This window comes from Pararge aegeria, chromosome 7 (genome assembly GCF_905163445.1).
Source record: "Pararge aegeria chromosome 7, ilParAegt1.1, whole genome shotgun sequence".
Lineage (NCBI taxonomy): Eukaryota > Metazoa > Arthropoda > Insecta > Lepidoptera > Nymphalidae > Pararge > Pararge aegeria.
This window is the reverse complement of record NC_053186.1, coordinates 2,498,878-2,523,513: the sequence shown is the minus strand read 5'-3', so window position 1 is coordinate 2,523,513 and position 24,636 is coordinate 2,498,878. Positions and strand designations below refer to the sequence as shown.

The 24,636-nt window shown below is 35.3% G+C and overlaps 2 protein-coding genes across 4 annotated transcripts in view; one reads left to right on the top strand and one right to left on the bottom strand.

The window, feature by feature from the left end:
* Positions 1–24,636, bottom strand: part of LOC120624873 (WD repeat-containing protein 7) — a 191,710-nt gene that overhangs the window by 135,280 nt on the left and 31,794 nt on the right. The gene's annotated exons all lie outside the window — the stretch shown is intronic.
* LOC120624882 lies at positions 1,861–3,496 on the top strand. Its single transcript, XM_039891644.1, has 2 exons — positions 1,861–1,967; positions 3,134–3,496. The coding sequence occupies exons 1-2, from the start codon at positions 1,949–1,951 to the stop codon at positions 3,442–3,444; spliced, it is 330 nt and encodes a 109-aa protein (XP_039747578.1). The 5' UTR covers positions 1,861–1,948; the 3' UTR covers positions 3,445–3,496.

The window sequence follows — 24,636 nt, the reverse complement described above, 5'->3', positions numbered from 1 at the left end:
ATCTCTATCCAATTAACTTAACAGAATTCAATTATTATTTGCAAGTACTATTAGAATTTATAAAATAGCAACATATACTTTTGCCTGGGACAAAAAGTAGCCCATGTTACTCTCCGTCCTTTCAACTTTAAGTGGATTGGTAAGGGCTTGAAGGATGAAGGAAGGACTAACAAACAAACAAACACAATTTCGCATTCATAATATTTGTGAGGATTAGTAGATATATATTAATATATCCGTGTGTTCAATATTTTTAAACACTCAACCATATGATTTTGGTTGTAAGTGTCATACGAACTAAAAAGCAGGAAATAAATATGTTGTCCAACATTTATAATTCGGTGTCAAGTAAAATTATCGTTCGAATAGAACGAAATGAAAGTAAATATACAGTTAATTTACATTCATTTGCAGAATTTTCCTTTATGATCATGTTTTCCTGATTAATCATTATTAGGGAGTAGGTACTTATTGAAGACGAATTTTACGAAAAAATCCATTTAATCAATTTCGGTACGATTATTCTCACTGCAGCACTCGCTATAAAACCAAGAGGTAGAAATAATTTATTCTGTCTTTTCAATTTGAGCACCTCTCTGTTAATCATTTTTTTGAATACATTTGGAGACATAAGAATTAAAACTTTTTTATTTTCATTACGTCTGGTGCTTTTTGCTATATCTTGAGGAAAACCGATGTGTTCATTGACGAGGTCATTAGACAATGTTCTCGGTTCTTCGAATAGTCTCATTGTATCTTCAGAATGGGGTAGATTCATAGTGTCTTCACAATTTGCATGCTCATTAATGCCTTCAAGACAATATTTCTTAGTCAATGATGCTTGCAAGGTGTGTTGAACCAAATCAAATATAACAACTGTAAAGTATACAATAAATAGATTAATATAATATTCTTGGAACCTTCACTAGTTAAGATACTGATTATTAAAAAATTACGTTCCAAGAACAACAGCAACAACAACAACAACAAGCAACAGCTTTATTCTAGACCAAATTTCTGACTAAACGAGCTTCCGCTGAACACGTTCCAGTAAAATTTTCTCGAAAAAGAAAAGTTTCCAAATTTCCTTCAACGCAAATTTTTTGTAGGGTTACCTTAGTACTTTATTAGAATTTTGGGATAGATTAAAAGATACTAGTAGATACATTATATTGGTTATGTCTAATCATCTCTATCTTATTTAGGTATCTTAGATTCCAATGGAAAAGTGCGACCATGTAGTATTTTGAGACAGATGGTGCTCTAACGATTCCATACTAATCGTAGTCAACTTTCACGCGATCGATCAAGTAAACGTTAGTAGAAAATCTCAAACTGGAATCGTATAAACAATATATGTCAAGCTCTTATAAAAACCGGGAAATGGCTTGAAAAATACCAGAATTAATCTGTTTGTTTGTTAAGAGTTCTTAAAATCGGTTTAAAAACTAGTTATTAAATAATTAAGGAACATTGGAAGCTGTAGTGTGGGGTGTTAATACATTTCGGTTTATGTTTTGTCATGGCACTCTAAAAATAACTGGTAAACATCGGATGCAAGATAATAAGCGACATCGACCTAGCGACATCTTATCAACCTAGATAAGATTTATATTTTTGGTTTATAAAATTATTATTTTGAACTAAACTGAGGTTAACTCGCACGCCAATTAAACGTCATAATTACAGTCAATAAATTGCTCAATGTAAACTTCCGAGCTCGTATGAGCTCGGAAGCGTAAAATTTCATGATTAGTAAGTATATTTACACATAATATAAATTAATCGCTTAATATTTTCATGTAAGCAATTTATAAATAACCATTTCTATTACCACCCTCGTGATATATAATTAAGGTAAAATCACATGTTTGCATAATATATAGGCTGTACTTCATAGACCGTGGTTTCCTATTTGTGCTGCAAAATCTGAAATTTCTTTCACATCATGAATCTATTGATTACTGGTAAGCTATCACCCAACATTATTGCATGTCTCATAAGCGAAGCGTTGAGGTGGGTATTACTGTCAGTTTACGCTTACGCACACCCAGTGATTCTCCAATTCTTTATTGCTTCTATAAGTGAATAAAAATAGACAAATGTTGAGTAAAAACACTAGTTTTAACACTCATAATATTTTTAAATCTCTCTTTATTATTTAAACTAATTAAAAAATTGTTTAACAATTTCTGTCTTGGACGTCCGTGTGTCTGTATGTACGGATCCCGTATCTTGTGGTCACGATAGCGAAAAACTTCACTTATCGAGTTGTTTTTTTTTTAGGCTTCAGTATTTTGAGGAATAGACGCCTATTACTTTTCACGGTATAATTAGATGTAGTTTAATTATTATTTACAAATAATCTCAATTTTATTGTAATGAATGAGATTATTAGGCGTGCACTTTTGATTTTCCAACTATTCGTTCCTTCTTGCCTTAATTTCACTTGAAGTCAGCTTTCATTTTAGATTTCGCATAAGTAGTAGTAGACCTTTTTGTGATAGAGCTCTTCCCGAGAAGTACTACTACCATGACGATAAGTAGCATTCCAGCGTATACAGCATAGGAGTCAAATGCAGTATCATTTAGGAAACATATATTTATGTACGAATATTTATACGATATTATATATATTATTTATAACTCTCAGGCATGCAGGTTTCCTCACGATGTTTTCCTACATCATCGAAGTCATATTTTTAATTTCTTAAAAAAAAATAATTTGATACTACACAGTTTTTACTGATACGTAATAATAATTACTTTAACAATCATTTGCTTTACATTGTGAGGAAAGTGTGTGTTTATCGTGCTAATTTTATGCATTGAAAACACATAATAAACAATAAAGAATTAAAAAATAAACCACAGTTATGCAGTGGCGTGTACAGGGTTCTCGACCATGGCATGGACAAATTCCCTTCCAATACGAGTTAAATATCCTACTTTTTTAGTTTAGGTGTGCAAATAAAGTGTATAAATAAATAAATATAAAATAATTAGGGTAGGCAGTGCTTTTGTGATTGCATGAAGTGCACGCCAATGCAGTTAGTTAGTTACAGTTACAAGAATGAGAAAACAATTTTCACTTCTGCCGTGCACGGTCTTAAGCACTCTTTTTTATTTACAGCGATGATATTGGGCTTGGCGCATGAAAGTTTGCAAGGACTATCGAATTCCAGACATAGGCATTGTCCAGATGAAGTTGGAAGCTCTATCAATACATTTGATATGGACTCGTACCCAACCGACCCCTACATGGTAGACACGATGCAATATTACGATGAACTACGACCCATGCCCTATGGATTCGTTATGGAAAGCGACGGTTTTCCTCACAATGGCCCTGTGAAGGTTGGAGGGCGTAAAGAAAATAAGAATTTACTTGTTCTAACTCGCATGTCACCGGACGAATACAAACCACGTATTCGCTTTGGATAGTGTGTTGTAATCTGCGGAATTATTGTTTGTCAATAAAGTATACAAATAATTACTGTATTTTTTTAATATCGTCCATGTTGAAAGTCCATTCTAATAGTTTAATATTAATTTTCTGTGAGTTGGTGATAACAAAAAAATTACCCGGCTAAGACCAGTGCGCGTTTGGTTTTAGCTGTAGGTTTAAGTTGGGGAACGAAGTTATCACCATCCCCTTACAATTATGTAAACATATATGTATGAACGTTTCATAAGTGCCTGTGATAGGCCGACATGAATAAAATTTTTGAATTTTAATTTATAATTAAATTAAGCTTACAATAACTGTTATTTATTTTAATTTTTACTGTTAGCAACTTCGACCGCGCTTGTTTCATTTATTTAAAAATACCGTTCGTTTTCCCGGGATCAAATTCGTTTGGTACCCGCGGACTTGTTAATTTCGGGGAAAACGGCGGTACGCTGCTAGTATGTAAAATTTCGAGGGAGTTTGCTATGGAAAACTAAATTTCAGTTTTTCACAAATCGCGCGGGGACCATAGTTTCCCGAAAAGCAGACCATGTGTTAATCTATCTCCATTCGAAAGTAAAATCAAATCCGTTTAGAAGTTTTTGCGTGAATAAGAAACGAACATTAATACATCCTCAAAAACTTTCATTTTGTTTCACTTTTGTTTAATTATTAATAATCTAATACTAATATATATTTCGACATTGATTTTACATTGTGTCATACTTATTTAATAATATAATTGTACGCCCGGCTGTGGGTATACTGTTTTGAATATTTTTCTAGCCTGTTAACTGCTTTTCTATGTGTAAACAGTTAGCAATAAAACTCTATTCTATTCACGCTTTTTTTTTTGTAATAATTGATGTACAAAGCAAATGGCCCACAAAATGTTAATTAAAATAACCATCGCCTATATAGTCGGTAAGGCTTCTGTCCTTTCGTGGAGACCGAGTTTGAACCCCGGACACGCACCAGCAACATTTCGGAGTTACGTGCGTTTTTAATTAAGGCACTATAAATATCACTTGCTTTAAACGGCGAAGGAAAACACGCTGAGGAAACCTGGATGCCTGAGTTCTCCATAACGTTCTTAATGGCGTGAGAAGTCTACCAATCCGCACTGGGCTAGCGTGGTAGACTAAGGCCTAAACCCTTCGCATTCGGAGACAAGACCCGTGCCCTTTAGTGGGCCGGTAATGGGTTCATGGTGATGATGGTGATAAACAAAGCAGTACTTCGCAGGACATGCAAGGAACACTTCCTGAGGCATAACAGGAAGCACGGAGAGGTGGACCGATGGATTACTCAGGCGCTCAGTGGCCACGGGGTGTTCAACACCTACCTTTTCGCAATTGGGAGAGCTCCAAGAGAGGAATGCCACTTTTGTGGAGAGGAAACACCCCAAGACATGCTATTTTTGAATGTCCTGCTTGCACAGACTTGAGATCCGTAGCACAGGGAGCGAGCAGTAATGTAGACTCCCAGAGTCTGATAGCGCGCATGCTCTCCAGTGAAGAGGAATGGCAAAAATATGCACAAATGCTAAGAAGCATTATGGTGAGGAGAGAGGAACGAGAAAGAGATGAGAAGGAAAAGAGAGAAAACACTTAAAGAAGGTCGGCATGAAGTAATGCCCAGCGGTTCCGTGCAGAGGGTTGTTTTAGTCCGTGCAAGTCGGACATGCCCTGCCATAAGGCAGAAGTCCGAAGGGATTTTTTCCTCCTCGTTTAAAAAAAAAAAAAAAAAAAAGGAACACTTCCTGAAACGTCCCGAGCTGAACCTGGCGGTAGCACTTCCCCGAACTCTGTTGTAGAAAACTATACACCTATTAAAAATGAACAAGTAAATATATACGTTACCAGTTGTTATTATATTCATGATGAAATTCATAGAAATGTATTTGATCTTGCATATACATAAAATATTAACAGTCTTTGCCCTTTGGAACTTATGCAAATAATAACGTAGATTTTGAAGTTTTGATACTAAATTTAAAAAAAAAAACTCGTAGATGACTACGAGTCTTAAGAACAAAGGGTTAACGAATAAGAAAATATAATACAATTCGCGGAAGTAGATATTTAATCTTAGTTAATTGCGAACATGAAAAAGTTGATTGTAATTCTAATTACATTTCAACCAGCTTTAAAAAAAGAACTATTTTTTTTTTATAGTGTTCGGAATGCACCAAGCAGATGGTCTATTACCGAACACTATAAAAAAAATATTTCGTCATCATCATCATAATATCAACCCATTACCGGCACACTGCATAGGCCGGGTTTTCTCCCACAATGAGAAGGGGTTAAGGCCGTAGTCCACCACGCTTACCCAGTACGGATCGGTGGACTCCACACACCTTTGAGAACATTATGTAGAACTCTCAGGCATGCAGGTTTCCTCACGATGTTTTCCTTCACCGTTGAAGCAAGTGATATTGTAATTACTTAAAACGCACATAACTTCCTAAAGTTAGAGGTGCGTGCTGAGATCCGAACTCGGCCCCCCGAGAGTGAAGTCAAGCTCCTTACCATTCCGCTATCACCGCTTCACCTGGTAATACTCCTACCTGATAGTAAGTGGAAAACCATCGCCTGTAAAATTTCTGCCGATACCAGCTCTGATCGTTGTAAAATATAATCATCGTAGCCTACCTATTAACGCTCCACAGCTTGGCAGACCCCGTATCTCTCAAGTAAAAAAAAAAAATTAATTTATTTCAGGCCTACTCTATAAGCACTTTAGGAACCTCGAGTCTATACGTTTGAAGTGACTCTACCACCGCTGCGGTAGACAGATTTTAACGTGATAATATAGTGAAAAATTTGTATTTTTTTTAAATTTAAATATAGTTACATCGCCTGCTCAATTAAATATTTTCGCATTGTAATGTCCATCTCCTGTCCTCTGGCAAGCAGTGGCCGAAAACTTCAATAAGAGATAGTAATTAAAATAAAACAATGTAATTAAAAGTAACAAAAACATGTTCAGGGAAAGAAAATTTAATTGAAAACCAATTTCAATTTCCCTAATCAATACACAGTGTTATTTTAAATTATTTGAAACGAAAGCAATTGATCGAGTTAAAGCATTGTTTGTAGAAAACCGTGTTTTATAAGCCTCGAAGTTAGTAGCGCAAATAATACCTGTGGTGACATATTTTAAAATGTCTATAAACTCGCTAATATTAAGAGTGATAATCCTGGGAATTATTGAGGGAACGATATATGTTACTCCTAATAATATTTTGCGTACAGATGATTTGGAACAGTTTAATAATATGAATGGTCCATCATTGGAAGAAAAAGAAACCAAAAATAGACGCTCAAGTTCAGATATCAATGAAGAAATAAGCAGACAATTTGGTCAAGGCAAAGAGTTAATGGTGGGTAGGATTAGTATGAATGAATACAAAATATTATATGCTGGTGTAGAGAAGAATCTGAGGGAAGCTTTAAAGTGGAAATGGCATACTGGATTCGGTATTTCAAACAGACCTAAACCCAGAAAATTAAGACAGAAAAGAATATCACGTTCTGGTGATTCAGAAGATGTGGATCACAGAACAACAATGGAAAATAAAAAAGATAGCTCGCTGGTACGATTTAGTCGGGACAAAGATGATATGGAAGGACGTAATATTAAGGATGTATACAAAACAGTAGTAAAGAGTGTAGTAAAGTATGTGCTGAGGGAAGCGGCGAAATCGGGCGTTGAACTTCAAATGTCAAGCCATTGATCATAAAGAGATATTTACGCATTTTACTGTAAACAAAGATCACCAAAAAGGTATAATTATTGGAGACGAACTCTGATGTTATTCGCGTGCTAGAGATAAGGACATAGATATTCTTTCTCTTGTACAAATAATGCAAAAGTTTGTATACATTGATTATCGTTTTCGTTGGCCTCTGTTTAGGAAATATGTTGATGAAGTCGAATTAATTGGAAACTATAATTAAAAATAGTTCAGCTATACTTTTGTCCCTCTGTCTATACCTAAATGTAAATAAAATTGAAAGTATCTCTAATTTCAAAATTACTGCCTCATATATATACCTACCTATCTATATATCTACCATAACTTATAAATAAAAAAAGTATAGAAAAAAAACCGACTTTATCATAGAACTAACAAGCAAGAAATGAATTCTAAGATTTCTCAGGTAAAAATCATAAAAAAATATAAAAAATATATAACCGAATTGATAACCTCTCCATTTTGTAAGTCGGTTAAACACTGTGACGCAAGACGATTTCTGATACAAATATTATAAAGAAGAACTATTTGATTTGTTTTTATGTTGTAAAGCATTGGCAAAACTTAAAAATATATATTAGCGAATAAATTTTAAAAATTCTTCGATATTTTTGTAGAAAATACATACAGTGGCGTGCACTTCATACATGCACAAAAGCAATGCATACCCTAAAATTGATATATTACCCGTATAGGAGAATTTTAGCCGTTATATTCAATTTTCCTGCAATATGCATACCCTGGTAAGGCACCCAAGGCACGCCACCGAATACATAGTATTTGTATATGTATGATGCAAGATTTAGGCAACCACGTCTCTCAGAGCGGAAAACAGCAATACTACTTGGCGGCAGAAATAAGCATAGCGGTATTACTTACCCTTTTCTAAAACCGATATAACCGCTGCCAATGCCGCGGGCACTCCATGTGTCATAATAAGCCTTAATAAATTGCCAACCCGCAAGAGATCAGCGTGGTCAATTTAAGCTCAATATTCTCTAGTGGCCAGCCATGTTACGTTAATAAGATAACGATGACGGAAGATGATTAAAACAACCGATTGAGAAGTGGTAATTATTTTACCGATTTTAAAAAGGTGGAGGAGATATGGTTTTAGAGCATAGATATTGTATTGGTGTGGCTTGGTGCCACACCAATACATGTTGGTGTTCTTAATAGTTATTTATGCAACTGATGTATAATAAGGGGTATTAAAACGCAAGTGCAAGTTTATCTGTACAGTGAGGATAATAGTGTGTGACAATATTATTTTTTTTCAAATTCAAATTCATTTATTTCAAGTAGGCCTACTTTATAAGCACTTTTTTTATTTACTATTATCCCTACTATAAAGATAAACCCACACTCGTATTTTATTACCTCTTATTATACAACAGTTGAACATATAACTATTAACACTCATGAGTGTTTTAATACCAAATTATAACAGTTACATACAAGACTTTATGTACTCCCATAATATGACACCTCGGAGAGATTCTGAAACAGTTAGCTTACCGCAAACATTGAAACAGCAAGTCCTATCAACCTAATATCCATCCATTACTAATGCCTGTTTTTACTGAACCCAGGCATCGTTTAAATCGAATCGCCTAATTAATAGTTAAAAAAAAAAACACGCTTGGTATTATAAACCAAACTAATTTGTACCGAAAAAGCGTGTAAAAAGCGTTTCACCAACTATTGGGTGATAACTAATTTTTGTAGCAGGAATTGCACATTTTGTAAAGTGCAATTTTTAAAATTCAATATTCAAACAATATGTTCTCTAATGTTGGAAGGTCCCGATCGCTGTAAATATAAATTTTATATTTACCACTTCTAAATATAACTATAAGTATAAAAAGTATGATTTATTTATTATTCTCACATTTGTTTTATAAATATAACCTAAATAAAGTCTTAAACGTCTTCGAAACCACCGCAGCGAGGCAGTTCCTAAGATGCTGGCAGCATTGCCCCTTTGGATGGCCAAACGAATTCGTTGGCCAAGGTAACCGCCCGCTCTAGGATCACCGGTAGACTCGATAACCCTTTTCGATAATTCTATAAAAAGAGCTCGTGCCTCCGGACCCCACGGTCCCAAAGTATCTACTCCAAAAGGCACAAAAATGTTTTTTTTAAAGTATCATATATCGCACGTTACAGATTCTCCTACTTTTCGCGGAGTAAAACAAATTAAGCAACTAAATGTTTATTGTATAACATGGAATTACCTTTTATTTGAAAACTCAATAGGAATTCGACCCGACCTTGAAATATAACCCAAGACCTCATGTTCTTTAGTTAAAGCAGCTAACCACTAGAAAAAGGAGGCAACTATCGGAACGGTTTAATTGCATGTTTAATTTAATCAATTCTCATAAAACATTACGCATGACCAATTGAGTTAACGTAACTTCACAGTCACACAGTTATTTGGAATTTACAGTTCTCAAAAGTTGGGCGGAGAATTCGACTGAGTATAGCAATGAATTTGCTGCTGAAATATAGTAAGATATGTTTTCAATCATCACAACCATATCAAACCATTACTGGCCTACTACAGGTCACGGGTCTCCTTCCACAAAGAAGGGGTTAAGGCCGTAGTCCACCACGCTGCACTGGTCCAGTGCGGATTGGTAGACTCCAACACCTCTGAATACATTATGTAGAACTCTCAGGCATGCAGGTTTCCTCATGACCGTTGAAACAAATGATAGTTTGATTGCTAAACACACACACACACATAACTTGACGGGCCCTGGCGCAGTGGGCAGCCACCCTGCTTTCTCAGTCGTGGCCGTGGGTTCGATTCCCACAACTGGAAAATGTTTGTGTGATGAACATGAATGTTTTTCAGTGTCTGGGTGTCTAGTTATCTGTATATTATAAGTATTTCTGTGTATTATAATCATGCTACTACTATATGTCGCACCAATGCAGGCAATCGTTCTCCATTATTTAGAATGACACAATCATATAACGAGAACTCTTATAATATAGACATTTTTCTACGCGAATAGGCGCCTTTAAGAAGTTGGTCATAGATCGTTTTAATTAGTCTTAAAATAAAATTTTATACTAGTGTTCCGATCACAATATGTTGATAAATAAAATTATAGATTTCCTTCTTACATTTTATTTTCGTTTGTATTTTTGTAGAAATTGTTGCAACAATAATGTTTTATTAGGTTTTGAATAAGCCCCATTAACAAATATTTCTTGTCATATGTGGTTTACGCAGATGACGCTGCAGTGAGTTTTTTGTACTATGTAAACCATTGTGTAATGTTATACTGTGTTGTTGTTTGTGAACCCAAATAAATAAATAAATAAATAAGAATATTCATCAGCTATCTTAGTACCCATAACACAAGCTACGCTTACTTTGGGGCTAGATGGCGATGTGTGTAAAGCCGTAGTATATTTATTATTATTATTTAACTCTTTATTTGTACACCACAATGAAGTTAGGAAAATAAAAAAAAACAAAAGAAATACAAAGACAGAAGTAGAATACAAAAGGCGGCCTTATCGCTAAGTAGCGATCTCTGCCAGGCAACCTTTGGATTAGGACAAGATGAGAGAGAGCGGACAGGTGGTGTAAAATTATTATAAACGTACATTCAAATAGCTAAATACAAATACATAAACAAAATTGCACAAATAAGAAAAATATAATAAATAAATATAAAATAATAAACTAATATATACTCAATCATACACATATATGAACATATAGATAATAAAAATAAACATAATCAAGGTATAATAAACAAGGTTTATTATTTATTATAACTTAGAAAAGTAAGAGGTGCGGGCTGGGATAGTGAAGTTGAAGTCCTCACCACTTGGCTATCACCGCTTCATGTGTTTGATTTTTTTTTTGTTAAAAAGTCTTAAGCGGTCTCTCTAATTTACGCAGCGGGAGCTCTCAAATGGAAGAAAACCCACGATTTTGAAACATTCTTCATTGATGCTATGCTCCTATTAGTCTTAGTGTGGTGATATACGCCTATAGCCTTGCGCGATAAATGGGCCATCCAATACTGCCGGAATTTTTCAAATCCGACCAGTAATTCCTGCGATTAACGCATACAAGTAAACAAACAAACAAACTTCAGCTTTACATATTAGTATAAGATTTAAGATATATTTTTTTTTTCAGTTTTGATAACAGTTACACTTCAGCGCACATTCGCACGGTACAGATTGTCTTACGAAAGTAACGTTGACCACAATGAATCCGTTGATGATAACAATAGTTATTTTAATGATAATAATGATAATAAAAAACCAAGACCAATTAAATCAATGGAAAACATACCCACTGAGCCAAACGATGACATAGATTTAACCGATGCAATACTTATAACATTACCTTTGAACATATACAAGGAACTTGTCAAAGAATTGCCGAATGTTAAAAAGAATCTACTCCATAAGTCGATACAGGGTGTTTGGGTGGGCTTCCTTTACAATCAATATAATTATTAGTCATTGAATTAAGAACATTCAGAATCCTCTTTCAGCCATTATTGTGCATTGTGCCCATAAACGTCCCGCGCACGTGTCACTTTACACCCGCGGAATGTTGCTAGATTACAATTTCTTTCTTATTTTCTCATTTTATGGTGAATGCTTAGAACATAAGTGGTAAAATAATTACTGTCAACTGCTTAATGGTAAGTAACAGATCTAAAGGGGAGTGGTTATTGATTCTTGAATAATAGTCGTGTACTCGGTTTCTGTATGTTCTCAACTCTGTGTTATTAATATATAATATATATATTTTATAACGAAGTGCTGAATTGGGTGTTTTTATCAAAAATTTGGACCAGATACTTCACCCGGGAACTTATTGCTACGCCCTTTTTTGCCTTAAAAAAGTATATATATACTAATAAAGCATTTAAATCAAAAATATTGTTTCATTTCACTTCGATTCGAACAGCTCGCCAAATATTCCCAGATATTAGTGAGGTAAGTACACACTTCCAATTTTTGATAGCAACAAACTCATGTCAGCTACTATGGGAATTAAATCTTTAAATTCAAAGATTTAAGTCTAAGTGCCAAACTGGAAAAAAGCTTTATTTGTGACCGGTCGAAAAAAGTTTTCCGGTACATTTGTTTTTCTTTTAATCCACTACACATTAATCCTTGACTGCAATCTTATCTGGTACTCACTCATGATGCTGTCTAAGATTTTAGCGGGCTAACCTGTCAAGGGTATGGCAGGTATTGCCCATCACCTATACTATACCCCTGTAACATACAGTGGCGTGCATAGAGGGTATGCACAGGGTATGCAGATGATATAAAATGAAAAAAATCCATCCATCCAGTACAAGTTATAAAAAACTTAAGGATAGGCATTGTAAGAGTTATAGAAAGCTTATCCTTAAGTATTTATAACTCGGAGATTTTCTTCATTTTACATCATCTGCTTGTGCATACGCTCTATGAACGCCACTGGTAACATATACCACTTAGCAGTATAGGATACGCAAACCTTAATCGCTTGTAACTAACATGTAACTAGCCACGGCCGAATGCTCCCACTAGACCACTTTAATAGGACCAGAAATTAACCCTGCTAGGGATGAAAAGCGAAACCTTCTGTTACTTACTAGTGGTCGCACACAGATGGGTAATTATTGATTAAAATTATTAAGATTCTACTGTCAAAGACTTCTTTAATCACAGATTCCGCAACGCTTCACTGTTAATTTGCCTGATTTTATGAATATAGATAGTGTGTGTAAAATTCTTTTGGCGCGTTAGGGAAAAATGATGAGATTAAATTTTTACGATGCGCGCGCACACAGTCATAAAAAAGCGACACCCTGAAGTTAGCTATAAGGTTTTGACAGTGTACACTTTCAATTTTCAAAGTCTACGGGCCCATTCCGGTGATTTAATAGGGTCAGGGCCGTCTTCCACCGCGCTGGCCTAGTGCGGATTGGTGGACACCTTTGAGAACATTATGCAAAACTCTGAGGCTTTTCTGGGGTTTCCTCACGATTTTTTCTTTCACCGTGTGATATATTAAATACTTTAGGTGCAAGAAGAAAAGGCGCTACAAGTCGAGTTATCGGCGTGCGCTAACTAAATGGTTTGTCATACATATAAACTTTTAACAAAAATATAGTCTTCAGTAAAATTCAAAAAATTCAAAGTTCAAAATTCATTTATTTCAAGTAGGCCTACTTTATAAACGTGAAGTATGTCTGTTTGTAGTGACTCTACCAGTAGATCTAAAAGTAGTCCGCGGATCCATATACAATCTCTTCAATGAGCCACAATAACATTTTGATTTTTAATCGTCACTGTAAGGCATAGAATAATGTATTTTAAACAAATTTCATCCCCTAAAGAGGCAACATAGGGGTTTAAAATTTGTAAGACATTTCAAGTTTTATTAAAAATTAAACTTCGTAAGCAAAGTTGCGGACATCGCTAATCACAACTTAATTTAGATTAAGTGCATAATTAAATTATCAACAATGAAAAATGGGTAAGTCTCGCGATAAAATATAAGAGTTATGCGATAAATATTTACATCCATCGCAATCGCGTTTTACTTCAATCGCATATTAAAGTTGTTTGTTTTCGAACGCACTTACTATTTGGTGAATGTTAACATGCGTTTAAGTCAGTTGCTTTTTGTTTTAGGTAATTATTTCTATGATTTATTCTCCCTCAGATTTAGAACTAGTAAAGATTTTAGTAGCACCTGTCACACAAAGCTCTGTGTTACAGTGTGTCCGGGGAAGCACTGCTGCCAGGCTTATTTCTGCCGCCAAACAGCATTTCTGTGTTCCGATTGTAGTTGTCAGTGTAATTATAGTTTTGACACCTATGCTTAGGTGGATGGACGCAAAGCGGCACTTTGATTGCCATGTCCGTTGCATTCCCTGCGAAGCGTTGCTCTGTTTTATAGGCGGTGGTTTTCATCAGACGGGCCATCAGCTTATACGATCAATTATAACTATAGTAAGAAAAACGTGTGTGTACTTATGTACACGCGTTAGAAGTTATGCTTCTTTGGCGTAACAAGATAATAATCTTTTGAAAAATTGTATCTTTCGCCTTATTCTACGTTTGTAGATAAAACAACACTAACAATAGGTATTTAATACATTTAAAATTTTATTTTATCGCATTATCATCTAGTTAAATAAAGTTTATTTAAATATCACAAAAAAATCTGCATAATTAAAGAAATGGACATAATTAAACTTGGGATACTAATAGACTCATTATCGGACAACCAAGCTTCACTCAACATTAAAATTTGAGATTTGTATACAATTGAATAAATTAAATCACCGGAATGAGCCCGCAAACTTAGACAATTGAAAGTGCACACAAACTTCACGGTGTCAGTTTTTTGTGACGGTGTGATCGTAAAAATTTACTCTTATCATTTTTCCCTAACGCGCCAAAAGAAGTAACTTCAAAAACTATATTGAATTGTCAAATGCCCCCCACCGAGGATATAACCCGAGACCTCCGACTTATAAAACAACAGCGCACACCAGCTCAGGAAACCCTTAATTTTCAGCAATAACTATTTTACACACTCAATACGCCTCCGCTGAGCATGATAGTTACGACATATCACCATACAAGAGTTATGCACCAATTGAAATAATACCGTACAAGATAATGAAGCAAACGCCACATGAATGGAGCCAGACAACCGATTTTCCATACAAACAAATAGAGGATCATATAAACGAAATGACAATGAAGTTTCAGAGTTTCATAAAACAGAAATTCAGAGGGAAACGCATGGGTGGTAAGAAGAGCCTCATGGCGTTGGGTTGATCACTGTTAACTAGACCGGTAGCATGGGTTAAGTACCCTTATAAGTTGATTCACGTAAAAAGAGCGCTGATGCTATAACAGTATTTATTGCATTTATTTGCAAAAAATATGTCAAATTATAGATGTTAAAAATGTTATACAGAACAATGTTTGGCCCATTTAAAGGCATGCAAATCTTACTTAAACATAATTAATAACATTCAGAATTTGATTAATTACAATTAATTTCATTATAGCTATATCGTACTCGTAATTACAATTAATATTTAATTAGTTATGATTTACTTTATTTAGCTTAGTTTTTTTTTTTTATTTATACAATAACTTGCAAACGTGCGTCTAGCCTGTAATTTTATTAAATTCGTTCAGCAACTTAATCATCAAACATGAAAATGCGTTTATCTACTTTAAAATGAAGAGGTAATAGTAGAAATTGAATTTTACAGGTTCAATACGCTACGCTACTTTTCGGTCCATAACTATCTTTACGGAAAAAACACGTCAATCTATTGCTCTTTTGCAGCATGTAATTAGACAAAATACACTTTATTACTTTTAGTATTTGTAATAATAAGTACGATTTATATTTCCTCGCGCTAAAATTCCAGTTAGGATTCTGATGTAGGTCTTGGAATAATTCATAGGATAATTTTATATTTTGAAAATTAAACTATTTCAATCAGGAACTTCGTTCTTTTGTCTTATAGCAGCCACTAACAATTTTATAACATGAGGGAAAAAATTTAGATATAATAATTTATAATAATTTATTCACAAGAATGTAGGTACATACAGTTTTTAAAATGTAAAGTAGTTATTATAATATTTATACAAACAAATGCGTGCCTCACTAATTATATTGGTGTGTATGTAATAAATATATGTAATGGTGCCATTATATAGCCAGATAAACATGCGATAAGTATAACGAGTAAGCAAAGCCTCAAGAATTGCCTAATGGTAATACAAATTACTAAAAGTAGACGGCAGAGCTCATTTTTCGTTACGCGACTTATACGAGTACGTGAACAACAATAAAATCTGCATTTAAAACATAGTCCATTGTTTTACTTTTTCCCTTACATAATTCCCGAATTAAATAATTAAGGTAGTTATTTTACCCCATGAGTAATGTGAGTTTTAAGTTATTAAAATATTACTTGCTTCAACGGTGCAGGAAAACATCGTGAGGAAACCTGCATGCCTAAGAGTTCTAAAAGGTGTGTGGATCCATCACAGAACATAAATAAACTAAGCAGAAAAAAAGAATAGGAACTGTAAGAAGTTAATATGTAATGCTAGAAACTTCCTCGTAGTTCCTCCTTCCTGCAATTCACGGTGGATCTTTAATTTTTGTATGTAATAATATAATTTGTAAAGAACGAAAATACATAGTTGGTCTTTCTGTTGAACGCATTGCAGAACTGTCTTGTGTGGAGCTGGAGCGATTTATAATAGTGAGTGTATACCGACCCCCTTCAGGTGATTTTAGCGATTTCGAGAATGTCATGGAGGATGTACTAAAGCGTTTGTGTCTTTCTACTAAAAAAGTAATTGTATGTGGCGATTTCAATGTCGACATTTTACTAGAAAATGCAACAACTGCTAGATTGCTTAACTTATTTAAATGTTTTAATTTGTGTCACACTTTTAGTGAACCTACTAGAGTAACTGCAACTTCAGCATCCTGCTTAGATAATATTTTTTTCAATTGTGAGATTTTAGATAAAAGAACAATTAATAATTAAAGGTCAGATCATTGTGGTCAACTTATTACTGTTTTAAATACTATAAATAAAAGCAGACAAATTATAAAGTGTAGGCCAATAACTAAGACTAAATAATTGCGATTCAAACGTGAAATTTCTGCGAAAATCCCTGGTATTGCGTGCGAACATTTTCATCCGGACAGTCTTTATAGTGCACTATTAAATACTATAAACAACGAATTTAATAGAGTATTCAACTTTAAGCACATCAATGTCAGTAATAAATTAAAATTTAGTGACTGGGCTACTGTAGGTATATATAAAAGTAGGGAGAAGTTGTATGAGCTGTATGATGAAAAACAATTTAATCATACTCCAACTTTCGTAGAACACGTAAAAAAATACTCTAAAATATTTAAGAATGTTTGCAATAATGCGAAATCGCTACACATTAAATATAGTATAATGAAATCTGATAACAAAATACAAACAACCTGGAAAATAGTTAATTACGAGTCAGGAAAAACTAAATCTCGTGATGTGGATTTTGAACTTATTGTTGATAAGAATAAAGTGACGTCTGACAGGGAGGTTGCTAATACTTTCTAAAACTTCTTTCAGAATGTTCCCATTTTGTTAACAGATTCTCTAAGCTCTTCACCAATAGCAGCTCAGCGTATATTGAGAGATAATGTTAAAGAGTGCAATGTTTTATTTAATTTTAAACATATATCTGCAATAGATATTGTAAAGAATTTCAGGTTATTAAAGTTGAAAAAAACCGGTGATCTGTGGGGTATGTCGGTGATGGTGATTTCTAACATTATTGACGTTATTGCCCCTTATCTACCCGTAATTTTTAATGAATGTGTTGATATGGGTATTTTTCCGAACCTAATGAAATGTAGTAAATTAATACCCCTTTTTAAATCCGGACATAAATTGACCTTAACAATTACAGGCCTATTTCAATCTTGCCAACTCTTAGTAAGGTCTTTTAAAAAACTATACTTTATCAACTTTTAAATCATTTTAATGTAAAAAACTTACTGTACAACGGATGCAGGCGCAAGACTCATAAAGCATATTTACGATGCCTGGGAACGTTCGCAGAATGCCATTGGTCCAAAGCATTCGATTGCGTTGAACACAAAACGTTGTTATTAAAACTAAGCCACTATGGCATCAAAAACGTTGCACTCAATTTAATTGCCTCTTATCTAAGTGATAGAGTTCAAAGGGTATGCGTAAAAGACAAAGTCTAAGGGATCATCTGCCTTAATGGGTGTCCCACAAGGCTCAATTTTGGGTCCCTTATTATTTCTGGTGTATATAAATGATTGGCTACACTATGTCAGGGGCACTTGTGAGATTGTACTGTTCGCAGATGATACATCTCTCATTTTTAAGACTGATAGAAACAAAGATAATTTTTACGACGTAAACCGTGCTTTGTCACATGTGTCAGACTGGTTTACTGTTAATAACTTACTTTTAAATGCAAAAAAAAACCAAGTGTTTGGAATTTGTTTTGCCTAACGTAAAAAAAATTGATAAAAACATCATAATAAATGGAGAAACACTTAAAATAGAAAACTCCACTGTTTTTCTAGGAGTGACCTTAGATTGTAAGCTACAGTGGGGTACCCATATAGAAAGCCTAGCGAGTAAACTCAGCTCAGCTGCATATGCAATCAGGAAAATAAGACAGCTTACCGATGTTGAAACAGCTAGGCTTGTTTATTTCGCATACGTTCACAGTATTATGTCCTATGGAATCTTGCTGTGGGGAAAAGCTGCAGATATTGAAAGTATATTTATACTACAGAAAAGAGCCGTACGATCAATATATAAACTTGGATCACGCGAATCGCTTCGTGAAAAATTTAAACAAGTAGGTATTCTTACAGTAGCAATACATTAATAATAATATAGTCTTTGTGAGGCAAAATATTACTCTTTATAAATCAAAAGCTGAAATTAACAATCGACTTACCAGAAACGGTCATAAATTAGTGATATCTGCATATCGTCTGCGAAAGGTGCAGAACTCCTTGGTGGGGTTGAGTATACGCTTTTACAACATGATTCCTAAGGAATTCTTGACCTACCAATGCATACATTTAAAAAATGTGTAAAAACGCATCTAGTACAGCGAGGTTACTATACATTTGATGAATTCCTCAATGACAAGGTAGAATGGAAGCAGCCAGCCTCGCTCTCATCTCCCGCAAGATAGCAAAATGATTGTAAATGTTGATGTTGGAAAAGAGCAACTACTGAGTTTCTTGCCGGCTCTTCTCGGTAGAATCTGCTTTCCGAACCGGTGGTAGAGTCACACCAACATGCATACTTGACGTTTCAAAAGTGCTTATAAAGTAGGCCTACTTGAAATAAATGAATTTGAATTTGAATTTTTGAATTTGTAGGTCTTGTTCCGATCGCGAGGTTCCTAGGTTCAACTCCAGAGTCGAGCCAATTGCATTTTTAGTACAAAGAACAAGAAAAAAAAAGTTAAGAAATTAGTGAAGTAAGTTTTTTTTTTCCTTGAAGCATATCAATTTTTAGATTTATTCAAGAAAATTTATTACGAATGATATTTTGTTTTAATTTCCTCTAAGAAATTCCAATTAATTTGATACATTGGTGATAAGAAAAAATCAAAAAATTACACATTTCCACGTTAGGTTAATTGATAAAGTATTATAAAATCGTCAAGTTTGAGACTTGAACTTATAATGCGCACTCACAACTAGGTATGAGTAACCTACGAGTGACTATTATAATTGGTAAGCTAGCAATAAACATGTTGTTTTTTTTAATTTCCACAAGTTAGCCCTTGCCTGCAATCTTAGATGGAACTAAGATGATAGCGGGCAAACAGGTAAACTGATATTAATCAGTAATATTAAATCCATCCCCCTACTTGGTTCCTACGCAGCATCGTACCGGAACGCTAAATCGCTTGGAGGCACGTCTTTGTCGGTAGGGTGGTAACGAGCTTCCCACCAGACTAGACCAGACCAGACCAGACCAGAGAAAATTTAGACATCGTACATTTTTTTTTTTTTTTTTTTTTAATTTATTTATCAAATACAGCAATTACAATAAAATGGTTAGTATAAAAACACCGAAAAAACCGCAGAGGTTTGTCCTCGGTGCCTATCTGCAACGATTACCTAGGGTGTTAATTAAAAGAATAAAACCAGCTGTGGGAAAAACTTACTGCTACATTGTAGAACGATAGGAACCAAGTAAGACTGTCAATTTTAATTTCTAATAGTAGTAAGTACCAAAATAATATAAACTATACGAGATACAAAAGAGTCAGCCAACTAACTTCGCTAAAAAGTATTCTTTGAGTTTACGCTTAATGTTTTTAATATTTACATTTTGGATCAACGTTGAAGGTAGTTCGTTCATGAATCGCGGAACCAAAAAGGCGGTCGTACGCTCACCGTATGTATTGTTAGCGCGCGTAATGAGCATGCGCATATCCAAGCTGCCGCTGAGATTGATTCTGAGATCTCTCACTTATAGGACCACAATTCTAGCTCTGTGCCGGGGAGGTCGACAAAACAGAATTTATTATATTTCAAAACTACATAGAACTACTTTGCAAAGTGAAGTAGCGTAGAGCGTGATTGCATATATGTAATAAATAATATATAAAATAATAAATACAAATATAAAATAATATATTGTTGCAGCAATAATCATCTTACGGTTAAACAATTCCAACTCAGAGCCGGTTGAAGCGGATCGTCAACAACTAAGAAATCCCAACAGTGGTGTTACAAAAGGAAGTGATAATGGACAAGAGTTAGTCAAAAATGTGCAACTAGCGGATCATGTAGAGACAGGAGATGGCAACAGCATCGGGCAAGAGAATAATCATACAATAGTGATAATGAATCGAACTGCGAGTAGAAGGCAGGAGGCCATACGGTTCAATTTTCCTCTGGAAGGAAGAAGGGAACTATGGCCAAAGTTCCGTGAATATGAAGACGGTACAAATAAAAATGCTCTGAAACAGCTGGCCTCCTATAAGAACTCAGAGCTGTTATCTGCAATTAAACAGAGATTAGAAAAGATGCAACAATTGAAAAGAAAACCGCCAAGGCCACCAAGACCAACGAGACCAACACGTCAAACGACAAAGATGAAAGGACGGGAGGAATCCAACGTAGGAGAAATCAAAAATGAATTTACTATACATATTCACGGCCATGTCGATTATGACGACGTGGAACCTTTAAAGATGACTCATAACCACATTCAAAGATCACAAAATCGACTCAACGCATACGGAAATAATGCACTACTCGCTGCAATTGAAGAGAGATTAGCTTTGAGGGAGCCAACAAAAAGGGTAAGGCAAAGGCCACATCTTTTCTAATGAAATCAGTCGGGGATGTTAAGTGTCTGCTTAGATCGCAGAAAAATTTGCTATATTAACGAGGATATCTGAAATGTATATCTGGAGTGTTTTACTTTTAACTTTTCCGAACCATTGTAAAGATCTGCGTAGAAGTAGTATTATTTAAAACGACTTCTCAATCTGGTTGTTTTTTTTTCTTATTTTTGCAAACTTCAGAACTCCTCCGTCTATTTCGTCATCATCATATCACCCATTACGGGCCCACTACATAGCACGGGTCTCCTCCCACAATGAGAACGGCTTAAGGCGTGTAGAGTCCACCACGCTGGCGGATTGGTGGACTCTACACACCTTTGAGAACGTTATACAGAACTCTCAGGCATGCTGGTTTCCTTACGATGTTTTCCTTCAAGCAAGCGATATCCTAATTTATTAAAACGCTAATAATTAAGAAAAGTTAGAGGTGCGTCCAGGGATTCGAACTACTCTTCACGAAAGGGAAACCGAAGTCGTACCCACTGAGCTTTCACCGCTTTCCAATCGTCTATATAAACGATTTATAAAATATATACATTTTGTTTCAAACGGGTGGTCAAAAACTCTTCAAGGTGGTCCCATTGACATTAGGTGACTATCTAATGCAAATGGGACCACCTTAAAAGTACAACGTTTGAAAAAGATTTCTTTTCTTCTCTTTAAATTTAAATTTATTACAAAGCATTTGGAGATTTTTTTTATAGTTACTTGCGCATTGTTTTACGGGAAGCACCAATTGTTCACTTAAAACCGGTGCTATATTTCAACCAAGAACCAAATGTACTCATGAATACGAAACAAAACAGCAATCTAAATTGATACTGCGCTAAGCAATGGTAGTAAGACCACTGAACTACTTCGTGGTTGATATCCTGTTGACATGTATGCAGAGCTTTGCTTCCTCTAAGGCTAGCACAACGAGAAAATTATGTCTACCCAATGTCTCGTCTAGGTCTATAAAAGAAAAACGAGTAACGGGTAGAGATAAATATCTCGTGCCAAGTATGTTATAGCCCTACTGGTTTGTGAAACCGCGGGAGATGGTATCGTGAACAAGTGGGTGCGCAAACACAGATGACTCTCTATTCGTTCACCCTCATAGTCCAATGGAAAAGCAATTCTGACACTACCGGAAAAACGTCAGGCGCTGGACCGACAGCTTAACGTGCTCTCCGGGGCACTGAAATAAATCACCAATTTCCAAACTCAGGGCTGGTGCTTAGAATTTCGTGATAGAGATACTACTTAGACCCAGGGATAAAATCTAGGACTCCCTGATCTGCAGTCAAATATACTAACCACTATATCAACGAGGCATATAAGTCCATGAGATATGAACTTAGTATGGGCACATCATTAAGCAAGTTATAGTAGGTAGACACTGGAAACATAACCTGGGAAGCCGTTAAACAAAGTTTGATGAATTGTTAGGCTATGGTTTTTTTAATCCTACTATCCTACTTCCTACTTATATCATAAATGTGAAAGTGTGGATGTTTGTTACTCAATTACGCAAAAGTGGCTATGATTTGACATGCATGTAGCCTTTAACATGGAAAGAACATAGGCTACCTTTTATCTCGATACCTTAAGAAGTTTCCGAGGGAAAATTGAAAATTGTGTACGAGGCGGGCAGACAGCTTTGAAATTTGGTATGCACATCACTTATGCTATGGAAAAGGACATGTACTTTCTGTACCGATATCTAAAATAGTGCGTTCCGTGGTTGGATAAGCTATTTCCGAAGCTTTACAAACAATTATGAAGTTCACGCAGACGAAGTCGCGGGCAGAAGCTTAGTAAATAATTATTATGTTTAGCTAATCTTTACTTATAATAAAATTGTAACTAGAAAATTTCTTTACATTTAAAATATTTTGATAATTTTGACCGGGGGATGCTACTGAGTCCAAAACAGATTTTTATTTAATTTTTGTCTGTCTGTCTGTCCGGGCATCACGTGAACATATAAGATATTTTTATCCCGATAAACAAAAAGTTTCCTCCGGGAAATGGGATGAAAATTTTTATCAATTTTACTTTATAGCTCCGTTAAAGTTGAACCGATTTTAATAATTATTTTTTTATTTAAAAGTGTATTATATCAAGCATGTATGGTCTTATTTTAATAAGGAACTGAGAAATATTTTAGGAGATAAAGAACATAACTCTTCACAAATAAATGTAAGTCGCAAGGCATATGGGATAACGATCGAATGCATGCGTACCAACCTCGTAATATTATAAACGCGAAAGTTTGTGAGGATGTATGTATGTATCAACTGAAATAATGACAACCTACTAACTCAATATACCACGCAAAATAATAGTAGGTACACGAAGCCACGATGATTATTATAAAGATATATTATAGCTTCTCGATTGCCTCATACGTGGACGAAGTCGCGGGGGTCCGCTAGTAAGTTGAATATATCAATAGCCTATAAAAGTCCAGTGCTGGTAAAAGACCTCTCCCACGGAGGGAGTGTTTGCCCATAAACATCGCACAGGACAGACGGGTTGGAGATCGCAGTAAAGGGTAGTAGTAGCACAGAGGACGCTGCTGCCCGTTCCCTACTTCATTCCCTTAGCCTCTTACGACATCCGCGATATTATACATCCCCTGCCCGAAGCAAATAATCAATACCAATATCATAAAAGCGAGTGTGTCAGTTTAATCCTTTGTTACTATGTTCGACTCTATCACAGCACCGATCTTGATAAAACAAGGCACATGTAAATCTTCTATCCTGGAGACGGGCGTAGGATACTTTTCTTTATTTTTATTCCACTACAATTTATGAAAATTAAGCTTTATTTGCTATACTCCGCGAAAGCAACAAAGCAATAAAAAAAATTGAAGAAGTAATAAATTACGCCATACAGATTCTCCTGCTTTTCGCGGAGTATAGCAAGTTAAGCTTTTTTATCATAATATATCATGGAATTCCGCAAAGTAACGCCTGCTTCTATCCAATACTGGCTGTAAGTAATAATGCAGTCCAAGATGGTAGCGGGCTAACCTGTTAGGGAGCATGGTTGTCATACCCCTAATCGGTGTCTACGCGACATCGCACTGGAACACTAAATCGCTTAGCGGCACGTCCTTGTCGGTAGGGTGGTTACAAGCCACCAAATTGTCCCTGCCGGAAATCAAACCCGGGTCCTGCTACTTAAGTTCACAGCGTTCACAGTTGACTCAAGGAGGTCTTTAAAACCTAACGGATACTATTCATCCTGGAATAGCACAAGCACGGCTAGGTTGGGCACGAGACTTTTTATTCGCGGGTGAACGGCAAACGTTTATCTTCTCTGCAGTATGGTGCCGGCAGATCAGAATAATAGTTTACACCGATCCTCCTCCTTCCGCGGTTGTCGTACGAGGTGACTAAGGGAACTAGAAGAAGGTAACACACCGATTAACGCATCCACCCGCATACCTTACTCATAGACAGTG